Consider the following 24,884-nt stretch of genomic DNA (forward strand, 5'->3'; position numbering starts at 1 on the left):
CTATAGGGAAGGGAAAGGAGAGGGAATAAGCATTTATTCCTGCTTGCCTCAGTTTCATCACCTATAAAACGAACTGGAAAAGGAAATGGCAAATCACTCCAGTATCTTTGCCAAAAAACCCAAAAAGGGGTCACAAAGAGTCAGACACAACAGAAAAACAACTAAAAAAACCAAAAAATCCCAGTAAAGTGCCAATCACTGCTAAGCATTCTACATTTGATCTTCATGATAACCTTGGGAGGTAGGTGCTATTATGATCCTCATTTTACAGTTGAGGAAACTGAGGCAGATTGAGGTTAAGTGACTTGCCTAGGATCACACAGCTAGGAAGTGTCTGAGGCTGCATTTGAACTCAGGCCTCCCTGACTCCAGGCCCAGTGCTCTATTTACTGCTTCCCTTAGCTGTCATGGTCATGCTGAGTATGTCCCAGATAATTTGAGCTCAAGTCTCCTGACTTCAAGTTATGTGCTTTTCCCATTTGGTCTCTACAAACATCTCTTAAGGCCCAAACATTACGAAATGGGCTTCAAGGTAAACTGTTCAAATAACAACCATTTTAATGTCAAGTCTCTGCCTTCCTTGCTCCTCAGTATGCCATTCCAGTCCCTGGAGTGTATGGAGAGAAATGCCTGATGGCTGCTGGGAAACAGGAACCTGTGGTCTTGTGCTGAGCTTCAGGCTCTAAAACAACCACCTCTCGGTGTCTCAGGTCATGAACCACTCACCCGTCTTCAATCAACATGGGTGTGCCAAGGGGCTCCAGGTCCTCAGCAAGCACCAACTGATGGATCAGGCTGTGGGACTGGGGGTCCAGGCTCCGGGCTTGGGGAGGCAGCAGAGGCGAGTGAGCTGAATAGCTAAAAAGGTGCGGTATATACTGGTAGTGTGGGGGTACTGGGGTACCCATGAAGGCAGTGAATCCATTCAGCTCCACAGACCTACTAGAAGAGAAAAATTTCATCTTAATCAAGGCAGCTACAGGCTCGACCATCTTGCATTCACCTTATACCACTTGAAAGAATGAAGCACACATCATACCAGTGCATCTGTCCTTGGCACTTGCTCAGGAAGGATACAAGCAGCTGTGTGCAGTGAGAAGAGGTTTCAAATGAGAATCAGAAGGCCTGATCCTTAGACTTTAGAGCTGAAAAGGGAAGATGAGGAAATGGAGACCCAAAGAGGGAAAGTAACTCCCCCAAAATTATGGCTAGTGAGCGCCAGAACTGGAAAGGGAGTACAAGTCTTCAAATTCAGCGATCTTTCCCACAATGAAGTGACAAAATCAAACTCCTTTTGAAATATCAAAAGTATTAAGACAAATTTTTAGAGGATTTTAAAGTTCTCAAAGCACTTTCTTCACTAGAATCCTGTTAAATATGTCTTTTCTTCCTGTCTCCGGTCCCTCTCCACTCCAGTCCTTCCTATACACAGCTACCAAAACAGTGTTCCTCAAGTGCAGGTCTGGCCATAACACTCCCCAATTCAATCAACTCCAGAGGCTCCCTTTACTTCTAGGATAAATATAAACTCCTCTTCACAACTTGGCCTAAACCTCTCTTTTCAGCGGACAACACCCTTCATCCTGCCCTCTGTGACCCAGGCAAACTGGCCTTCTCTCTGTTCCAGATGACACTCCATCTCCAATCACCCTGTCTTTGCACTGGCTGGCCCCCTGTGCCTAGAATGCAGTCCTTCCTCATCTTAGTCTCAGAGAGTCTCTCTCTTCCTTCAAAATGCAGCACAAGCAACACCTTCTACACGAACCCTTTTCTGGACCCCTTCCATTCCAGCTACACTATTTTAAAAAAAAAATTATCTTTAAATACTTATTTATGTCCGTGTTGTCTTCCACCTTAGAATGTAAGGTCCTTGTAGATAGGACCTATTTCCTTCTTTTTATCTCTGAAACCCAGGGCCCAGTACGTCATTGGTGAATTCTGTCGTTTTCTGTAAGAAATCTCCTAGTAGTGTGAAATGTGTCTGAGTATCTTTCTCCAGCAAATGGAGCCTTCACTCCAGTGTCCTGTTGCAAAGTTGTAATTCATTATGCTAAGGAGGTTATTTTAGCTTAAACCTCTTTGGGCTTCAGTTTCCTCACTTGAATGAGGTGGTAAAAGGCTGGTCCAACTTCACAACTTTTTAATTTCCCTACCCTAAAACCCTCTCAGTCTAAACTCTTTCCAGATCAGAGTAGACTGATGGAATATTAGAACTGGAAAACACCTAGGAGATGTTCTACCCCATCACTGTTCAGATAAGGAGCAACGATGGTCAGATGAGTCTCGGATCTAATACTGATCACACTGATCACATCACTCCTCCAGCCTCACATTTGGCTTGAATAAAAGTCAAGTGTTTTATTTGTTTATTTTTAAAGGACTATGTCTACATTGCCTTTTCTCTTTCAAAGAGACATCATTTTAGGGGGCTGCCTCTATTCAGGGGGAGTGTTTATTTGAACCAAGGTTGTGTCAGGCTACTTCCCCCTCTAAAGTTTTATTTCTTCAGAGTTAAAACTGAGGGAGAAACAATCACATTGACTCAGGGCTGTGGTGAGTAAAGTACTCTGCAGATCATAAAGCCTCCTGGAAAGGTAACAAAAATTAGTTTGCTTTGAATGACTCCCTATTGCCTAACAAGTCAAGTTTAAATTTATTGGTCCGGCATTAAAGGCTGCCCAAAATCAGATTCCAACTTGTCCGTCCCATCTTCGCTCACATCAATTTCAAACCAAACTGGACTAGCTATGTATGCTTTAATCCCTTGCTACCAAGCACATCAGATCAACATCTTTAATCTGAGCATCCCCAGCACTGAGTAGGCCCCACCGTATGCAGTAAGAGTTTAATAAACACTTACAGAGACTCACACGGAAAAATAGTATTTGGGAGTCAGGAGATCTGAGCCTGAATTTTGCCAAGAGCAAGTTAAATTCTTGGAACCTCCGTTCAGTAAATTAGGGGTGACAATCCTCCTGCTACCTACATACACCTCATCAGGCAGCTGGCAAAGCAGTGGATAGATTCAGGAAGACCTGAATTCAAATCTAGCCTCAGACATGTACTAGCTTAACTAGTAAGTCATGAGCAAGCCACTTAACCTCAGCTTGCCTCAGTTTCCTCCACTGTAAAATGGGGATAATAATAGCAACTACCTCCCAGGGTTGCTGTGAGAATCAGATGAGACAATATTTGTAAAAAGTGCTTAGCGCAGTGCCTGGCACATCGTAGAAGCTATATAAATACTTCTTCCCTTTCTCTTCCCCTATTGGGGAAAGCTTAAAAGTGCTATAGAAGTGGAGGTTACGTCCTGAGTGGATGAGGTTATGCTCCCCCCTCACCTTTTTAATCTGAAGTCTCCCTTTTCTATGCTATTCCCCAATCCTGAAATGGGCTTTGTTCTTGCTCCTGTTTACCTCCATCAGTTCTACTTCGACATATTTAAATACTGTATTTCCTCCAAGGTCCTGCTCATGTGACATCCCTTACAAGAATTAAGCCTGCCTTCTCGGATACCTCTTGACCCCCAGAATGGCCTGGCAGGGATCATCACCCACCTCTGACTCACATTTCTTACAGGAACAAGTTTGGACTTCTCCTTTGCACTCATCACCTTCTAACTTTCGTCACATCTATCTGTGTTTCCATCTTACCTCTGCAATTAGAGCATATACTCCTTAAAGGCAGGAACCATGGTCCTGCTCAGCTTTGTGTCAATCACACCCACTCTTAGGACAACACTTGGCTCAGAACAGGTGCTCATTACTAACAAATGGTTTTGAACAATAATAATAATAATAGTTTACATTTATAAAGTACTTTCTTCAGAACAATCTTCTGAATTGGGTAAGGCAAGTACTATTCTGTCAATTTTACAGAGAAACTGAGGCTCTGAAAAATAAAGTGACTTGTCCAATGGGGTCATGGAGCTATTTGGGGCAGAGTCTGAAGTCAAGCCCAAAGCCCCTGACTCCAAGTCCAGTGCTCTTTCCACAAGGATAAAAAGGAAAGCCCTAATCCCGCTTCACTTCATAACAGGGGAAACAAACATAGAGCAGGTGGATACTTTGTTTAGGTCACAAAGAAAGTCCACAGAAAAAACCAGTTTCCAGCCTCCTGTGCATCAGAAAGTAGATCATACCATCTCTAATAAGAAACTTCAGAAATTTTCCACCCAGAAAGGTAATCCTTTTAAAATAAAGATTTCTAAGGAACTACAAACCCTGAACTACAGATAACAAGTAGAAAGACATAGGATCTTGGAAATGGCCATCAAACACACAATGTTAAAGCCAGACGAGACTTTAAAAAAATAAGAATGTTAGAACAGAGAATGTTATTTATTTCAATGTCTTTATCTCATTGATCATCAATAAAACTGAGACTCAGGGGATTCAAAGATACAAGTGACAGAATCCACCCTAACCAATCTCCTGACTTATCACCTGGTGTGTCCCTCACACTAAATCAGGTCAAAGAAAGTATATAAACACATAAATGTTACTTTATGCTTCACTTACACATACTTCTTGACAAAACCTCTAAAACACGCTCCTTACTACATGGATGGCAGGAGAGAACCAAATGATACTGAGGTTAAGACCCAGTGAGTTATTATTTCATAGACTCAGGGCACTGCAAATCTATTTAGCTAAACCAGAGGTGGGGAACCTACGGCCTTGAGGCCCCATGTGGCCTTCTAGGTCCTTGGGTACAGACAAATCCTTTTATTTACAGAACAAATCCTTTTTAAAAGGGGATTTGTTCTGTGAACTTTGGATTCAGTCAAAGGGCTGCACTTGAGGACCTAGAGGACCATGTGTGGCTTCGAGGCTGAAGATTCCCCACCCCTGAAGAACATTTTACCTCGAAATACAGTAGGCAAAAGAGCTTCTAATTTTAGAAACCCATTCCTAAAGACTTATTACTCCAACATGATAGATACTGGGAAAGTAACAGGAAAGCACACTCTTGTGAAGGATCCCACCTTGAGGACAGCGTAGAAACTGGTGAAGGTTGGTTGCTTTCAGAAACTCCATTGCCAGGGGAACTGTGGTCACTGTCTCCATTGGTGCTCCAGTGGTTTGCCTCTTCCTCAAATTCTTGCCCAGACATAATTCTTTCAATCTCTTCCTCTGATATCTTTGGTAGGGAAAGAATCACACATCATTATGGGGATGCAGCTTATAATTATAGAAAAATAAGATGTCCGAAGTAGAAAGGGTTAGTATAAATGCCACCACATGGAATGTTGGAACTAGAACATTCAACACACAATATCTAGAGCTAAAAGAGAACATGCGATGTTAGAAATGGAAAGGACCTCTGATCATAGAACATCAGATGCTCTCCAGTCCAAAACGCCATCATTTCCTAGATGAATAAACTGAAGTTCAGAAGTGAAATAACTTGTTTAAGGTCACAAAGTTAGTTAATAGAACATTGGGCATTAGACCCAAGTCTCCCAAACCCAAGGCTCTATCTACTCTACCACAGAGTTGGCTGACACGAGTGAGGATCTTGTGCTTATACGAGTTGTAGAGTTGGTTCCTGGGGCATTTGACATGGCAAAAAATGAACTCACTTGCTATTTATTTACACAGTTTCTTCTCTTATTTTCTGGTCACATGTAGAGAAAAAGCAAATAATTTTTCTTAGGGGGCCTAGAAGCTATGGGAACAAATTACAAAGCATTTTATAAGCCCCATCCAGACAAATGGTATCATCAATCAGCAGGACATTTACTAGGTCCCCCACTTGTAACAACTTAAGACAAGGTGATGACAGAATTTATTGGAGGGTTTTCGGGGATAGAAGGACTTGTTCCATTTTAGAAGGGACAGCCAAGCCCTGTCAATCAGATAGTGAAAGAGATTTGTCAGTATGTTTAGGTGGTGAAAAGGTTTGTTAGTATGTTTATGTACTGAGATGATAACAGACACCTGGGACTTAGGGGACCCCATTTGAAAGAAATTGCTTTCACAGGGCATACATAATAGGCCACACTCCTTTTATCACACAATGTTAACACTAGGAGGGTCCTTAGAACATGGAGCATTAGAGCTGTATGAACACTGCAGAATGCAGAGATAGAAGAAGCTTTAGAACACTGAATGTACCTGGGTGTGCTGGCACATGCCAATAAATCCCTGTTACTAGAGAGGATGAGGCTAGCAGATCTGAGCTCAGCCCTTCTGAGCTGCAGTGGATTATGCTGATCGGGTGTCCACATTAAGTTTGTCATTAATACAGAGATCAACCATTAGCAGGTGGCTGCCATGTTGCATAAGTAGGGGGTAAACTGTCCCAGGTCAAAATTCCTGTGCTAATCAGAGGGGTATCAGGCCACTGAATAGCCCTTGTACTTCCAGCTGAGATGAGAAAGGGAGACCCAGTCTTTAAAAAAAAAAAGAGTACGGGGAAGAAGGGAAATAAAGGGAAACAAAGAGAAAGGAAGAAAAGGGAAAGGGAAAAAGAAAGAAGAGAAAAGAGAATACCGAATTTAAAGAACCTAAAGTGCTAGACCTGGGATGGAGCATAAAACATACAATATTAGAGCTAGAGGGAATCTCAGAGATAATCTGATCCAGCCCCATCATCTTATAGATGAGGAGATTAAAGCATAGAGTGAGGAAGGGATCTGTTCATATCACATAGCCAGCTAGGTCTCACACAGACCCAGTATTCAAACCTAGGTTTCTTGGCTCCCAGTTCCAGGTTCAAATCAACACATGATTTAAAACCTATATATTAAACACAGGTAAGAGCCCCTGATATACTATTATTAAAAAAAAAGCTAGAGGGTAGCTAGGTGGCACAGTGAGTTGTGCACCAGCCCTGGAGTCAGGAGGACCCGAGTTCAAATCTGGCCTCAGACACTTGATACTAGCTGTGTGACCTTGGGCAAGTCACTTAACCCCAACTGCCCTGCCTTCCCACGTCAAAAAAAAAAAAGGCTGGAGTCCTTAATTGTCTCAAGAAGCAATATGGTACAGCAATGAGAACTATGGTTTTGTCTGCAGAAGACTTGTATTCAATCCTAGTTTTGCTGCTTATTACCTGTATGACTGTGACCAAATCACTTAATTTCTATTAGCCTCTAATTCCTCATCTGTAAAATGAGGAGGTTTAATTAGTTGATCTCTCAAGTCCCTTTTCATTTCTAAATCCTATGATCTACACTTAGGAAAATCCTAACACAATTTGACTCACACAAAAAGCACTTGCTGGTGATGGCTATTCATTGGAGGTGAGGGGACGTCTAAGAATTCTCCTTATGCTTAAACTTTCTACTACTGGAATTCATTATAACCTGAGGAGATAGTAAAACATATCAGAGCTAGGTGGTTTTCTATTTATATTTGCAATCAAGGCTATTATATATCTGGAAGCAACCTGAGTAGCAGTTCTGTTAATTTCTAAAGGGTGGTTGCTTATGATCCCATACAGATCAAACGATAAATTCTTAAGAAGGGCTTAAGAGTTGCTAGAAAAAAAGCTTTGCAACAAGACCCAGGCATATTATCTGTTAAAAATCTTAAGGATGTTTTTCGAGGGCAGAGGCCACTATATTCCATGTACCCTGGCATGAGGAGAAACTCTGACCCTGGCGCAGATGTAGTCACAAGGCCTGGGAGTGAACAGATGGGAAAGACACATGTTGCTCTTAGGATGCCTGGTAGATAGGGGCATAATACCAACCTGGACAGGCCCGATGCTTTTGTTCCTGCCCCCTGGCATGCCATCTTCTCTGATTGCTGAAAGGAAGCAGATGCCAGAACAGTTAGAAACACATCTCCAGAAATCTGGAATAATAACAACAATGCTCACATTTCTTTCTGTAGCACTTTTTAAAGCATTTTCCTCATAACAACCTTGTGAGGCCAATAGTTCAAGAAGCTGGGAAGGACTTTGGAACATATAATGTTAGAAACACACAACATGTAACAGAGGAGCTAGGAAAGGCCTCTTGAAGGAGACAGAATTTGGGCACAGTGCCATGGAGGGATAGGAGTGCATTTCCCATTTAAATTCCCTTATATTTAAGAAGACGGAACAGAGGTCCATAGAGAAATACATGGAAGTGAAGTAAAGGGGGGAATTAGGAAGATTAAAAAAAAAAAAGAAGTTTGTTTAAAAGACAACCTCAGAACAAAAGAAAAGTGGTTTTAAATTTAATTAGGGGATGAAGGCATCAATATTATCTTTATACAATAGTTTATGGACAGTTCGGTTTTTTGGGGGGGCGGCGTGGCAGCAAGTGAGGTTGATAAGAAAGGCAGCCATTACTGCATATTACTAGAATCAGGAGATATGCCTCTGGGTTCTGAAACTGCTGCCTGCTATCTGTATGACCCTGGGCAAGTCACTTAACCTCAACCAAGTCCCAGTTTCCTCTTCAATAAAATGGGAGAAATATTTCAATTATATATTTAACATGGTTGTGAACTCTCTTGTGTTCATGGCCTTTATTTCAACATGAACGAGCAGGTGCTCAATATCGGCTCCCAAGACCAGCAGACTGTTCTTCTATTTGGGAAATTCTTATTTTAAGTTCCTCCTGTGGAGCTGAAATGAACTTCTCTCCAACTTCCAACTTTTGAAACCAACTTGAACTATTTCCTGGAGACAGTGAGGGAACTAGCGCCTTGGCTGAGCTTCAATTCTCGTAGAAGTATGATTATGCACTTAAGTATAACTGTATTTGGAGAAGGAAATGGCCAATCACTCCAGTATCTTTGCCAAGAAAACCCCAAATGGGTTCAGAAAGAGTTTGACATGACTGAAATGGCACCATCAATACCACCACCACCACCCACGTAACAACATAACTAGGTATACGGAAATGTGTGCACAATTTACAGCCAAAGGTGCAGTGAATAGAGTATGAGACCTCAAGTCAGGAACAGCTGAGTTTAGATCTGGCACCAGACATTTACTAGCTGTGTGACCCTGCCTGGGCGAGTCACTGCTTTCTAGAACTACTGGATCAATTCATAGCCCCCCAACAGTTCTTCCACACACCCACCTTTTCGTGACCTTTTCAATACTGACTATTCCCATCTTTTGTCATCTTTGCCAGTTTGCTGAGTATGAGGTCAAATCTCACAACTGGCTTGATTCATATTTATTATAAGTGTTTTGGAACATTCTTTCACATGTTAATAGTTTGAAATTCTTTTGAGAACTCTTTGCTCATATCCTTATTCATGAATTGAATTTTAACATTAATTCTTAAGCTTTTTAAGCAACAAATGAAATGAACTCCCACATCCAGCTCAATAATTCTGCTTCTCTAGACTATAGACATAACTTGTCTATTGTATAAATAAGCTCAACATGAAGGTATATGTAGAACCTATATCGAATTACATGCCATCTTGGCAGGGATGGGGGCAGGAGAGGGAGGGAAAATTTGGAACTCAAAAACTTGTGGAACTGAGTGTTCTAAACTAAAAATAAAAATAGACTACATACACCAACAGTCCCTTCAATTCACAGACAACCTAACAGTACCATAGGCACCCTGATGGGTAGGGAGGGCCAACTTTAGCTTTCTCTCTTATTAGGAATCTTTTCCTTTGCTAGCTACCTAAGTAGCAGTTAATAATTCAATTAGTAAGAACCTTCATTATGTGAAAGAGCTCTCAGGAGTAGAAAAAAGTTGTTGGGTTTTCTTTTTTAATTTTGGAGGCAGCATGATACAATGGAAAAATTCCTAAGTAGGTGTCAGGGGACATGGATGCTAGTATTGTCTCTTCTACTAATTCTCTGTGCTATTTTAGACAAGTCATTTTACCTTCTTGAGCCTCAGTTTCCTCAGCAGCAAAATTATGGGATGAGACTGTTCAGATACCTTAAAGTGCTAGCATGCTGTGTTCTAAGGGAATTTGGCTAGTTCTACCATTTTAGAAGACCCTAGTGTCTTTCAGGATTAACATTCTTTGTTCTCTGCTCTGATGCTCTATGGTTCGAGGTTCCTTTCAACTCCAACTCCAACTCTAACCCCACTTCTGCAGCTACCATTTTGTAGTCTAGGTCTTTACCAGCTTTAACGCTAAATAGTTTGGTGCTGCTGAGAGTAGATCCAACTAACGGTCATTACATTTTCAGTCTTGCCTTCTTGGCAGTGACCAGGAGATGTCAGTGTTTCTCTCTCAGTCGGGGCAATGAAAGCTAAGAAACGACAAATAAGGTTAGGTTTTGGTATCCTTTGCCAATACGGGGGACATTGCTGACCACTCCCCTCTTTATAACAAAGGGAAAAAACTTACTTTACCCAGCTTTACCCCACAAAAAACAAAAATACTTTAGCACAAGAGGAAAAACACAACACCCAACTTCCCAAATTCTCCCTAGGCAGACTGTATAACAGTCCCTAAAAAACCTAATAGCAAGGGTATGCTGGTAAATGTTTAACAATCAGCTCTGGGTGGGAGGGAGGGAAGAGGAGGGAAGAGAATATCTGCATGATACACTTTTACATTTAATCTGCACTATTAACATTTTCTCTCTCCTAAGTTTAAAAGTCAACAAAACAATAAACAATGAATCAAGCCCTGATTTGTAGCATTTGCCAATTTCTGAAGTGTAAATGATATATCTTTAAGAAGGATCCAGGCAGTAAATAGAAGTGAAAAAAATCAATGGAAACTAAATGAGGGGAAAGGGGAAAGAGAAATCAGTTGCACAGTTAGCAAGGTGTTATAAGATGATCGAGGCTTTGGATAGGCAGCCCTTATACTAGCAAGAATACTACACTTGGAGACAGAAGACCCAGCTCTGCCATGTACCAGTGATATGGCTGTGGGTGGGTTAGTTATTCTTCCTCTCTGGACCTCATCTAGACAAAGCCCTTTACTCACAATGACCTTATAAAATGGAAAATGTAATACTATTATCTCAATCTACAGATGAAAAAAAACTAATGTTCAAAAAGGGCAAGTGTATTATGAAGACACATTCTACTGCTTACTCTTGGTAACAATGGGAAAGTTATTTAGCCTCTCTGGTTCTCAGTTTCCTCCTCTGTAAACGAGGGGCCTCAAAGAGATGATCTGTAAGATCTTTTCCAGTTTTAAATCCCTTGATCCTATGATCAGTGAGAGAGCTGACATGTCCACCCTAGTTTTCAGATACCAAGGCAATGTGATATAGCTGAAAAAGCACAGAATTTGGATCTGGAGTTAAAGGTGCTAGGTTTGGAACTGACTGAATGGTCTGGTGCAAAGGCAGTGAAGGACTCTAGAGTATGGATGCCCTAGGGATCTCTAGTCGCTCTCTGTCACTTCTTCCTCCAGGCCTTAATTTCTTTGTAAAATGAGTGCAGAGTATTCAAAATGTAAGGGTTTTTAGAGCTTCAAATCCTATGGTTCTTAAAATCCAGCCCTAATTCCATTCCAATGCACTGGTTATCAAAACAAATCCAAAGTCCCCTTTTCAGTCACTAGCCAATCTTATCAGAAGAGATAGGAGAAAGAATTCATCTTTATGACTTACAAGAACACTTGATGTCAGTTCCTCTGGATAAATCAGTGACCCTGAACAAGAACAATGCATTGCCAAGGACCTGTTATGTTCTGATGTTTTAACTTTCCCTGTGGGTGAAATTAATTGAGCATTGAATCTGGAATCCAGACCACTTGGGTTCAAAATCTGACTAGAATTTACCAGCTGTCACCTAACCTCTTTAAATCTTGGTTTTCTAATCAGTAAAATGGGAATAATAGCTATAGTGCCAATCTCACAGCATTAGGAGGCTTGGAATGACATAATAATATATGCAAAATGTTTGTAAACCTTAAAACAGTACAGAAATATCAGTTATTTTTATTATTACTGAACTAAAAAAAGCATCACATGAAGAACTCTTGTCATCAAGCATCCAGACAATGGTGAGCTTCTGTAAGCCACAGGGAATAAACCCAAGTAATCCGTTATTGGCCCTGAAATCCAAGACCTCCCTGAATTCCTCAGAAAAGTCAAGAAATGGTCACCTGCAGGAACTTTTAATAGGAGTCACACTGCCAATGCACACATCCCTCCCTCTCAGCACCTTTGTCTGTAACATCACATCTTAAAGAAGGGAGACACACAATGTACTAGAGTTTTGGACTTAGGGATGAGAGATCTAGTTCCAATCTGGTTTCTGACACAGCTATGTGACGAAGTTCGTTTTTTTTTTTTTTAAGGCTACTTGACTAATAGATCCTCGGATATAATATTCCTAGATTTCATCAAGGCTTTTGACATAACATCTTATATCATTCTTGTGGAAAAGATGTAGAAATATAGGCTAGATGACAGTACTATTAAGTTGACTGACCAAAGAGAAGAATAGTAATGAATGAATTGATATCAATTTGAAGGGCAGTCTTCAGTGATGTCCTAGGATTTGTCCTTTGCCCTGGGCTAGTTAACATTTTTATCAATGACCAAGGATAATTATGTAGATGGCATAGTTGTTAATTTTACAGATATGAAACTGGGAGAACAGAATCAGATTCTCCACCACCCCCCCCAAAAATCTCTCAAAGCTAGAATCATGGGGGAGATAAGGCTAGGCAACAATTCCTATAAAGAAAGATCTTGAAGGTTTAGTGAACTTCAAACATGATAGCAGTTGGCAGCATCTGTTACACGGCAGCCAAAAGAAGCTAATGTCCCCTCAGGTCTCATCCCAAAAGAAGGATGTAATAAACTATTGCAGACTGCCATGGTCGGACCACCTCTTCAGCATTCAGGTCTCTGCATCACAACTCAAGAAGGGCATTAGCATTACAAAATAGAACATGTCCAGAAAAGGGTGACCAAGATGCTGAGGGAATTTGAGACCATCAAGATTAACTGAAGAAACTGGGAATGTTTAGTCTGGAGTAGAACATAATCTCCTTGAAGCTTGGGACTCTTTTACATTCCAGTTTTTTATTCTGAGTGTCTAGTATAGTGCCACACACATAGTAAGCTCTTAACAAAAAGTTCGTTGTATTGTAGTGGAAAAGTGTATCTCAAACTCTCTGAACAGGAAGGCATATCAGACAGACATTTAGGACTCAGCTAGAGCCATGACATGAGTGTGAACTTGTTCAGAAGAGGAACTTTATTTTTGTCTCTCTAGAAAAACGCCATGCATTCAGTGGATACTCACTCAATAATGCCTGCTGAACTAAGCTGAATTGGTCATAACATTAGAAGACAGAATTATATTTCTGAAAGGGGTCTTCGAACAGTGTTAAAAGTGGCAGGGTTTTCAGAGTGTAGAATGTCAGAATATAGAGCAGGAAGGACATAGTTACTCCAAAGCAATAACTCATATTGCACAACTTTAAGGTTTACCTCTTTCTTCATTGTGGGTTACAACATTGTGAGTTATAAGGAATCAGTATTGCAAATTCAATTTGCAAAAGCAGAAGTTGAGGTCCAGAGAAGTAAAAGGATTTGCCCATAGGTCACAAAGATTCTGCCAAATGGAGCCAGGATATGAACCCAAATGTCCTGACTCCAATTCTTTGGACTACATTAGGCTTATCTTTGCTTATGACATAGAACATAGAAAATGTTCAAGTGGGAAGGAACTTTAAAACATAGTGTTAGAACATAAAAGCCACAGCATTAGTGTAGTTGAGAGTTAGTAGAGAAATGAGTGGGTAACTGCTAGACGAAGACTAAAGTACATTTATGCTCTTAAAATCTTTGGCCCAACGTGGCCCGGCATGCATCAGGCACCATCCTTCTTATCTTGGGTTTGTTTCAATAATGGTGGTACTTTAAACCAGTGACGATGAAAAACATAACATTCCCAGACTCCACAGACAGTCTAAGCTTTTTTAGGGTTATCCTTGGTGGTTTCAATGTCTTGAGCAACAAGAAAGAGCCTATTAAATAGCCTGAGAATAGCAATATATATATATATATATATATATATATATATATATATATATATATATATATATATATATATGTGTGTGTATATATATATATATGTATAAAAAAAGAACTTTGGCAATGCCAAGAAGGGGAGAAAGCCAGAAAAAGAGGGCCCCCAGTAACATGCCTGAGAACAACAATCAAATAAAAGCATTTGGAAGAGTTCTTCAATTCTTCATTTTCCCTCACTTTCTATAGCCAATCAGTTGCCAAAGAAACCAATCAGTAAACATTTATTATGTAGCTATTATGTGCCAAGGACTGTATAGATACTAAGGAGAGAAAGACAAAAGCAAAACAGCCCCTGGTCTGAAGGAGCCTACATTCTAACAGGAGAGATACTTCTGTATATTCTACCTACACAACATCTCTCCCATTCACCGCCACCCCCCTCCACTCAAGTGGTCACTCTCCTAGTTCGACCCTTATTATCTCTGTCCTGGGCTATTGTGATAACCTAACTGATCCTTCACATGAACTGCCAATATAGAAATAATGCGTGTTTCTAATCATGCCACTCTTCTATTCAAAACTGTAAATGACTCCCACAGAATCAAGTCCAGACTCCTAATCCTGTTGTTCAAGGCTCTCTACGATCTTTTAGCATTCTTATTTTCCACTACTTCCCTCTTCATGAACTCTCTTGTCCCCTGAGGACCACTTTGTCACCACTGCCTGGCTTCATCTGTCACATGCTTACCCGTTCTTTGAAGTCCCATTCAAAGGCCACCTCCTCTAGGAGGGACTCCCCTGATCCTCCCTACCCCAGCCAAAGCCAGAAGATATCTCTTTTTCTCCCACATAGCACAATGTCTTTCAGTGGCTAAATTGATTAATTACCCTTAGGCTTGCTCAATAGTTACTACCTGTGCCCTGACCTTTTCGACTCTACTAGACTAAGAGCTCACTGGGGTGTGCGGGAAGTGAGAAGGAAGGGACATATCTTATGACTCTCCAAGGTCCTTTATAGTTTATAAGGAGTTTTACAGACCTGATTTTAGTAGATCCCCATAATAGATCTGGAAGTTATTGTGTAGAGCAGGCATGACTTCAGTTCAATTGAACAAATATTTAACTGATGCCTACTATATGCAAGGCATAAGTGTAAGGTCCTTGGGATACGTGGACAAGATCAAAATAGGCCCTGATTGCCAAGAGTTTACTGGGGTGTTGGAGGGAAGGGGAAGAGGGAGAGACAACAGGTACACAAATAAACACAAAAGGTAATTTGAGAGAGCACTAACAACTGAAGAAGTCACTGAAGTTTCCACGGAAAAAGTAACATCTGAATGAAGCCCTGAAGGAAAGTGAGGATAGCACAGAGGAGGAAGGATTATATTCTAGGCACGGGGGACAGCTTGTACAGAGACAGAAGACAGAAGGTCAAGTTACGAGAAAAGATGAAAGAAGACTGGAAAGCTGGGTTGGAGCCAGATTGTGAAGGACTTTAAAAGACCAGGACAAAGAATTTGCAATGAATCCTAGAGGCGATAAGAAGCCAGAGATTTCTGAGCAAGGTGGTGATGTCATGAGACCTGTTCCTTAGATTTTTTGGGGGGGGGGGGGGGAGGGGGAAGACCTGTGTAGAAAAGGAAGCAATTGAACATGGATATAAACTAGTAAGCAATTACAATGCTTCAGGGGAGAGGTGATTAAGACTACGACTTGGGTAGTAAATACAGGAGTGAAGAGAAGGGAAGGATTTGAACAATAATATAGAGGTAGAATTAATAATATGGCAACCGATTAGAGACAGGGACAGAGAGAACTTTGGCCCAGGGAGAATAAGTGATTTGCTCAAAGTCTCTTAGGCATCAGGTAACTGAGGCAGAATTTGAACTAGTCTTTTGCCTCTAAGTTGGGTATTCTTTCTACCACCCCACAGCAGCCTGGGTATGTATCTTTATTCCCCTACCTAGGAGGCCCTTGAGAGGAAGGATTATGCCTCTTATTGATGCACTGATTTGTATTTTCCAAGCACATCCCTTGCAGATAGAGGGCACTTAAGATGTTTGTTGAGGGAATTACTGACTGTCTAATGAGTTCCCCTGTAAGGAATCTTAGCACATAGAATGTTAGAACAGAGAACATTAGACCTGAAATGAAATTTATAACAGACAAATGCTAGAGCTAGAAAGGACCTTAGGGCACAGACCATTAAGAACTAACTAAAAGGACTCTTTAGCACATGAGCTAATGTATATAGAAGAGACTTTAGAAAGCATTTGGGTGAGGAGCAACAGATATAGAAAAAGAAGTGATGCTCCAGAGGAACTGACTGCAGACTTCTTGGACATGAAGATGAGTAGTTTAGGAACTTCAACCATCTAGATACTGGGGGCATTTTCTTTCTCTCACTCTATACTACCTGAAGCAGCTGATAAATATGTGAACTTCTTTAGTGAAAACTTCATCTTTCAAGAGGTGGAAGAGGAAACAATGGAAATGCTTATTTTACACCTAATTCTAACAAAGAATTACCTTAGTAGAAAAAACAGGAACCTTGGAAGTACATGACCATTTCATTCGATTCTGTGCTAGGGAAGAAGATATCGGTGCATGGACACTGTAAATTGAGAGAAGATTTCAAAGACTCAGAAGTAGAAGCAAAGGCAAAGAAAACTGGCTCAAGAGGATTGAGAAGCTCTTAAGAACAAAGTTCTGAGGGACCAAGATAAATTCGTCTAACGAGGAGGAAAAGCAGGCACTGACCCCAAAAGAGTAAAAAAGTGTGGCTACACAGGCAGCTCATCAAATTCAGATTTTAAAAAGGCTTGCCAGATATGGAGGGAGTACAAATACTCAGGGTGGACACCAAAAAAAAAGCACAATGCTAGTAAGAATATATCTGCAATCCTAATGTGCAGAATAAGCTGAGGCTAGCAAGGAACACTAAGGACAACAGAAAGAAATTTAGAATGAAGGAGAAGAAAAGGATCACAGGAAGGTCAATGCTGCTGTTTAGGGGAGAAGGCTGATAAGAAAAAGCCAAGAGGGCACACTACTCAACTTTTTATTCTGCTTTATTTTCCCTTCCAAGGAAAATGATTCTTTGGACTGGGAAGGACAGATCAAAACTTATTCACAGGGAGTAAAAAGCCAAGATAAGGGAGGAAATGGTCCAACAGTATCTAGTAATTCTCAATAAGATTCAAGTCACCAGGCTTGTAAAAAACTACATTTGAGAAGATGTAATTTCTGACTTGTTATTATCATTCTCTGAAAGATGGAAAAAAAAAAGAGGAGGTATTGCAGGAAAGGAGAAGGACAAATGTCCCAATTAAAAAAAAAAAAAAGAAAAGGGTCGAATCTGCAAACTGGAGGCAAGTGAGCTAGTTTTATTTCCTGACAAAATTCCAGAATATTAAGAAGATGATTTCTGAACACTTAGAAAGGGAACAGTTTTCATTAAAAGCCTGCATAGCTGGTCATGCCAGATTCATTTCATTTCCTTTTCTCATAGGGTAGGTTGGTATAGCAAGTGTATGCTATAGATATAATTTAGGAAGATCTTAGCAAAGGATATTATAAGGTTTTGTATACTATTCTTGTATTTAAAATGGGAGCAGTAGCACGGTGTAGCGGATAGTTGAGTGGGTTTCTGAGTGAGGAAAACCTACTTTGTGTAGTGAGGAAAGTCCTACTTTGACATATACTCACTGTGTGATGCTGGGCAAGTCACTTAATACCAGTTAGCTCTCTAAGCTGCTGATCTGCACTGGTAAAGTTTTCTTTACCCAGGTTTCTCACTGGGAGGCATTCTTGGTGCCAATGAAATCAGGTAGAGGGAGAGAAATAGATACTAAGTAATGATAGGATGTCAATCTGGAAGGAACTGTGGGTGTCCCAAAGATCTAAGCTTGTCCGTATGTGATCAGCATTTTAATCAGTGACAAGTGTGGAGGCATAGATGACATACTTTTCAAATTTGCAGATGACATGAAACTTGGAGGGTTAGCTAACAAGTTGGATAAAAGTCAGAAACCTAAAAGATTTTCTAGGTAGAATGATGAACCAAATCAATGATGTTTAATAGGGAAAATATGGAGAAGGTATAAGCTAGATGGCAGGTCCTATGAAAAAGATCAGGGATTTTACTGGACTACAAGCTCAGTGTGAATCAACAGTATGACATGGTAGCAAAAAAGCTAACGTTATCCTAGGCTGCATTAGGAGAGAGGATAATAAGGGAGTGAATAGTGTTGGTGTACTCTGCTCTGGAGAATACAATGTTCTAGGAATCCAGTTTTAGAAAAGACACAAGACAAACTGGGGCATGGCCAGAAGAAGGTGGCCAAGATGATAAGAAGATTAGAAAACATGCACAATGGAGATCAGTTAAAAGATCTGAAAAGAAACCCTAGAAAAGCAAGGTAGGTGTTGCCTTTAAGTATGTGAAGAGTTGTCACATGGAAAAGGGATTATACTCGTTCTGCTTGGTCCTAGAAGTCAGAACTGAGAACAGGGGTTACAAGTTGTAAAGAGGTACATTTTAGCTGGCAGTAAGCAATACCAAAACTGAGCTTTCCCAGGAGGTAAACAGTCTTCAAGTAGGGGCTATAAAAGTGTTTGTTGGGGATACTGTCAAAGACTCTTGGCCAAGGATAAGGTACTAGATACTTCCAAGATCTTACCCAGTTCTTAAATTCCATAATTAGCACATGAATCATGAGAACACATAACATTGTGTGCTGGAAAGAACCTAACACTGGAGGGGGTAGTTGTGTGTCTACAGAGTTTCTCTTACCTTTCCTGTTCATCCCCATCTGCAGGCACTTGAGCAGGCGGCAATACTGACATCGATTCCGCTGTTTCCGGGACATGACACAATTCTTGTCCCGACTGCATCTGTATACCCGCTTATTACAAATGCTCCTCTTGAAAAACCCTTTGCAGCCTTCACAGGAAATGATACCATAGTGCAATCCTGTAGCTCTGTCTCCACAGATAAGGCAGGTTCGCTGTTCAGCTCGATCATCTGGAACAGAAACTTAAAAAAAAAAAGTTCATGTTAAAAAATGTCCCATGAGCTACCACAAAGATTTAAAGACTGTGGTACTGCCACTGGTATTTTCCTCCCATGAATTTAAGGATATGCCAGAATCTGGTATATACTCCAGGAAACTCAGAAACCCTATGGGAAAGGGCAGTCAGGACCTCCTGTCCAAGTTACACAACATAAGATGACAAAGTCTCTCAGAACACAGAATGCTAAAAGACAAATGCTTGAATGGTAAATCGGGAAAGGATCTTAGCTCTCATCTAGCTCAGCCTTCTCATTTTGGAGACAGGAAGGGACTTGGCCAAGGTCACACACCTAGTAAGTGTGTCAAGTATATGAGGCTGACTTTGAACTCAGGTCCTCCTGACTCCAGGGCTGGTGCTCTACGCACTGTGCCATCTAGCTGCCCCTAAAATTAAAATTAAAATTCAACAGGTGCTTATGTGAAGACATTATATTCAAGGCACTGAGTCTTATGGTAGGAGACATGAAGAGACAAAAAAGCCTAAAGGATGACATATACTCTACCTTTACTGACACCTTAGGAGAGGCAGCTTAGGGTAAAATATATATATGGTCTCAGTTTCAAAGCAGTAGGACTTGAGTTCAATTCTGCCCCTAACACACACAGTCTTATGTCACTTACTGTGACTCTGGGGAAGTTACACAGATTTTCTAAGTCACTACCCTGGTTCCTTATGCCGATGAAATCACAGGCCCAGTCTCTCTCCCATTCACTAATGACACTTCACCTTTTTTCCAATGATTATTACTCCAAATCTTTTCTCCTCTCAGCACTAACTCACTACTCATATTTAGAGCAAATGACTTTCATAAAGAAGCCTGAGGACTTCTGAAAGGTATGTCCTTAGTTTCCCTGCTCTAGTCTTGAAAACTTCTCATAAGCAGCACCTTTTCCTTTATCCTCTCCTTCAATTACAGATGAAAATATCCCTACTACACATTAAGGCTAATCCCTCCACCTCTGCCTTTGGTTCAATTTACTCTATTTCCTAAAAGTCCTAAAATGATGAATAGGATGGTTTCAGAAAAACCTTCCAAGACTTATATGAAATGATGCAGAGTGAACTGAGCAGAACCAGAGGAACAGTATACATAGTAATAGCAATATTGTAACTATGATAAACTGTGAAAGATTTAACTACTTTGATCAATACAGTCACCCAAGACACTTTCAGAGGACTTATAATGAAAAATGCTTATCTGCTTCCAGAGAGAATACTGATGGAATCCGAGTATAGACTGAAGCATATATTTTTTTCACTTTATTTTTCTTGCCATTTTTTGGCAACATGGCTAATATGAACATATATTTTGCACAACTTCACATGTATAATTGATAACACATTTCTTGCCTTCTCAATAGATGGGGGAGGTGAAGGAGGGAAAGTAGAGAATTTGGAACTTAAAAAACATCACACCAAAATTAACCATGAATAAACTGAAAAAAAAAAAAAAGAATAAACAAAAGTTCTGTATCCTGTTATCATTCCATCTTCCTTACATATCTACCTTCTTTCTCATGCATCTTCAAGCCTCCAGGGCAAATGGTTCCTTCTCATTTGCCTATGAATGTCTCCTGGATTCACTACTAAACTACACCCAATGCACCTCGATTACATCAATACCTACTTTCTTCTCAACTCTACCCCTACCATGTTATAGACACTGCTCATTTTAAGGTCACTGGTGACTTATCCTCCTTGACTTCCAGGCATCTTTTGACCATCTCACTGTAAACAGTCTCCTTCCTCAGCTTGAGACACCTTTCTCCTTCTACCTCTCTACACCATTCCTTTTTTTTTTTAAACATAATTTTATCTTGAAAAATACAACTGAAATAACCAGGAACAAGTGATACCATTTATATTTTAAAGAGAGAAATATTGTGTCACAAGGTAAAAGAATCGTCCAAAGCTGCCCTTAAGGAAATGGAAGACTATCTAGAGCCTCCTAACCTTCAGATTTGTATTCTGTTCGTTATTTTTATATCCTGCACTACTGACTACTTCATCTATCTCATTCTCACCCATCTCTACTTGCCCTTTTCTTCTCTCTGTACCATCCCTATAGTAATTCCACTCATTCCTACAGCTTCAGCTTTTAATTTTGCTTCTACTTTTATGTAGATAATTCCCCAAATTTTATCTACAGTATTGACCTCTTGACTCGCTTCTTCAACTTCTTTTAAGGATATTACAACTTATATGTTCTACTGACACCCAACATACTTGAACTCAACATATTCAAAACTGACTTCATTATCTTTTCCCCTACATCTTGTTCTGACTTGACTTTCTGTAGTACCAGAGGATAGTGCTATAGTCAAATTTGTAGGAAATTATTCAAGCAATGGATGAAGATTGGATTGGAGGGGTAAAGCTCAGAGACAAGATCATTTACGAAGATTATCATTATAGTCCAAGCAATAAGGGTTTATACTACTACTACAAGACCAGTGGGACCGAGAGGATATATTTTGGAGTCAAAATGGAAAAGATTAGATTAGGGGAGTGAAGAAGGAGGAATTTAAAGATGAATTTATGATTACAAGGTTAGGTGACTAAGGATGTACCCTCAAAAGGTATCAAACTAGGAGGAGAAACTGGTTTAAACTAGAAAAGGAATTTGTTTTTGACATTTTCTTGAATTTGAGGTGCGTCTGGACATATAGGAAGAAATATCCAGCAAAGAGCTGGAAATGTAAGATTGAGGTTTGAGAGAAAGGTTAATGCTGGCTTGCATAACCTGCAACCGAGGGCCGCTTACATCACACCAAAGATTTTGGGCAGCCCTGAAAAATGGAGAGGAAAACATCTGTGGGCCACAGGTTGCTCAGGCCTGGGTTAGCAGTTGAGCTATAAGAGAATCATCCTTAAATAAGTGGTAATTAGTATGTTACAAAATCACAACTGGGTCCTCACTCCCGTAAGGCAGTCCTTCTACACTTCCTTTATAAACTCACTATCCTACTCTTCACAGTGTCTCTTTCAAACCTTTTCATTCCTCCTCAAACCTTCCCATGGCTCCCTCTCCTAGCACCCTCTCAGTTGAGAACTTTGCCTCATATTTTACGGAAAAAAATCAAGGCCATTCACTGAGAGCTCTCTCTTCCTCAACTCAAGAGTCATTCAGATGGCTTCTCCCATTAACTCCTCCTTCAGCATCTAGGTACTTCTGACACTGATGATCTGAACTCTGAGTCTGCTTAACTCAGTAATACAAATTTCAAGAAGCAAGTCTGAGCAGAATGGTGTGATCTAGGGAAGTCTTCCTCAACTCAATTCAATTTATTAAACACCTGAGAAGTCCAAGGTAGATGCTGAGATAAAAAGACAAAAAACAATTCTCAAGTTGGGACCCTGCTCTATGTTAATATTATTTGTGAATTTCTGTGCCTCCTTCCAAACCAGTCTATTCAAGCATAGCCCAGAGAATTGGGACTGTGTATTTGTTGGTGTACACAAACCTATGGTTAAGAATTCTGCCAGTCTATATTTACTTATAGGTCAGGAACCAGGGAATCATGACTTGATCATATCACCGGGACTAGTAGTATGTGATTATGAAGTTTGGTCCCAGATGACTCATGAAACTGTCAGAGTAGCTCTGTGGTTCTACCTGTCTGCACTCTCATAGAGACTACCACTTGAGGAAGAAGGCACACTTTCTCATGTATCAAAGCCCTGGGGGGGAAATAATCTTATGGGAGACGGAGTCTCCATGTACTATAGTAATGGTAATTAATATGTGGAAGTACAACTTCCAATCAAATTCTCCTTTAATGACATCTTAAATAGTGTCAAAATGGCTTTGAATCCCCAAAGGCTGAGCCAAAAGAGCCAAAGACCTGGCAAACCAATGCAGGCTTTGAGGACAAGTCCAGTCTATTCACAGAATCATAAAATAATAGATTTAGGGATGGAAGCAACATCAAAGGCCATCTAGTCCAAAAAACCTAATTTTACAGATGAGGAAATTGAGACCAAAAGAGTTTAAAGAACTTGACTAAGGTCACACAGATAAGCAGTTACAGTCAAGGTCTGAAGCTAGGTCCCTGGATAGCACATCCAGCATTCTTTCCTCTGTACGGCATTCTCTTCCTAATCCATACCACCAAAGGGCTAGTCACTAACAGTATTTTTCATCACCCAAACCCAGTAAGACCATCTGTTGAGGTATGGGCAAACCACTATCTAAATCAGGAGAGTAAAACTATACTGATTAAGTCACTAATTTTTTGAATGTTGTAGATTTATTTATTTTGGCTTAATTCCACTTATTTCATAGGCTCACAGGATTTAGAGTCAGAAGAGTCCTTAAGGATCATCCAGTACGACTGCCTAATTTTGTTTTATCCAAGATAGTGAGGAGACGATGTCATTGTGGACACAGCAAAATCTTAGGGGAGAAATGTGTTGTTGCAGAAAGAGTGCTAGATCTGGATTCAAGTCCTGGCTATGTCACCTGTGTGTCCTTGGTGAAGTTACAATTTCTCTAAGCCTCAGTTTCCTCCTGTGTAAAATGAGCAAGTTGAAATGACATCTAAGGATTTAGAATCAGAGCCTCAGAAAACAAATGTAGTATTTTTTACCACTATTCAATTCAAACATTTATTAAGCATCCACTGTGTGAAAATTTCTGTGTGTCAGATACTGGAGGATACACTCAGTTTAGATAAAACATAGTCCCTATCTTCATATGGTAAGATGGCATACCCATATTATTGTTTAGTTAAGGACATTAGAATGGTGCAAAATTCCTTAAATGTCTATTAGATCCCAAATAAAAGTTTGGTTCTAACTGTTGTAGCTTACCTCTCCCTGCTAGCTACCATCCTAACTTGTTACTCCCCAGAATTTTCCTTGATAGGATTCTCCCCCTGCCCCATTCTCCATACAATATTAGCATCAGAAGTAAAGGCCTGATTCAAAGTAAACACCATTTAGTGCAGACCTATTAAGTGCCTGCACAGCTTCCCATGACTACTTCATGGGTTTCTTTTAACTGTAGTTAATGAAGAACAGAACTAAGATCAAAGACCAGACAGACATATTTCTTTTTATGTGGTATGTGGATATTGTATTACCTCTAAGACTCCTGACTTCTCTCTTTTACCTCAAACATTCTCATTTAAACAGTATGCTTCATATCTGGCATCAGTAAAAAGTCATTATGTCTTAGCAGACTAGGAAACACAAAGTAGTAGATTAGGAAATACAAATGACATTCAAAACCACTGGTCAGAGTCCAACAATCAGGCCAAATCTGGAAGCCCAATTTTTGTCAAGTTTTAGGAAAGACACTACTAAGTCACTTCTTCTCTGGGACTCAGTTTTCTTATTTGTAAAATGAATGAATCAGAGTAGATGGTCTCAAAGGTCCCCTCTTCAACTCTAAATCCTATGTTCCTATAAACTAAAAGCCCAGAGATCTTTGAAAAGCTATCAAATACAGATCTGACCATATGAATCTCATACGTAATCCACTCTAGTGGCTCCCTAATTGTCTTTACAATAAATTCCTCAGTTTGGCTTTTGAAAACTTACATAACCTGTTTTCACTCTATCTTTTCATTCTCACTGCAAACTACTCTCATACCCCATCCAGCCAAAACAGCCTCTTCTCTCAGTGCCTTTGCCATCCCACATGGCTGGAATGTACTTCCTCTTTACCTACACCCAGGAGTCCCTCTCTTCCCTTAGGAAGCTTGATTAAGTTTAAGCAACATCTTTTCCATGAAGCTTCTCCTAATTTTCCCAACTGTTAGTGCTCTTCCTCCTAAACTTCCTTGTATTTGTTTACTACAGATTTATATTTATTTACGCTGCATATATTTTTGCACATTTTGGTTGTCTCCTCATTAGAACAAAAGCTCTTTAAGAACAGAGATTGTTTTATCTTTTGTACTTTTATCTGTGGCACCTGGCACAGT

At 40.2% G+C, this 24,884-nt stretch overlaps 1 protein-coding gene across 1 annotated transcript in view; it reads right to left on the reverse strand.

The window, feature by feature from the left end:
• NR6A1 (nuclear receptor subfamily 6 group A member 1) overlaps nucleotides 1-24,884 on the reverse strand; it is a 76,162-nt gene that overhangs the window by 19,997 nt on the left and 31,281 nt on the right. Inside the window, exons 2-5 of the mRNA XM_036752027.1 lie at nucleotides 18,674-18,916; nucleotides 7,702-7,757; nucleotides 4,988-5,142; nucleotides 727-942 (exon numbers count right to left, since the gene is read on the reverse strand). Coding sequence (XP_036607922.1) covers nucleotides 727-942; nucleotides 4,988-5,142; nucleotides 7,702-7,757; nucleotides 18,674-18,916 — 670 coding nt within the window. The remainder of the gene's footprint in view (nucleotides 1-726; nucleotides 943-4,987; nucleotides 5,143-7,701; nucleotides 7,758-18,673; nucleotides 18,917-24,884) is intronic.

Source organism: Trichosurus vulpecula, chromosome 3 (assembly GCF_011100635.1).
Source record: "Trichosurus vulpecula isolate mTriVul1 chromosome 3, mTriVul1.pri, whole genome shotgun sequence".
Classification (NCBI taxonomy): domain Eukaryota; kingdom Metazoa; phylum Chordata; class Mammalia; order Diprotodontia; family Phalangeridae; genus Trichosurus; species Trichosurus vulpecula.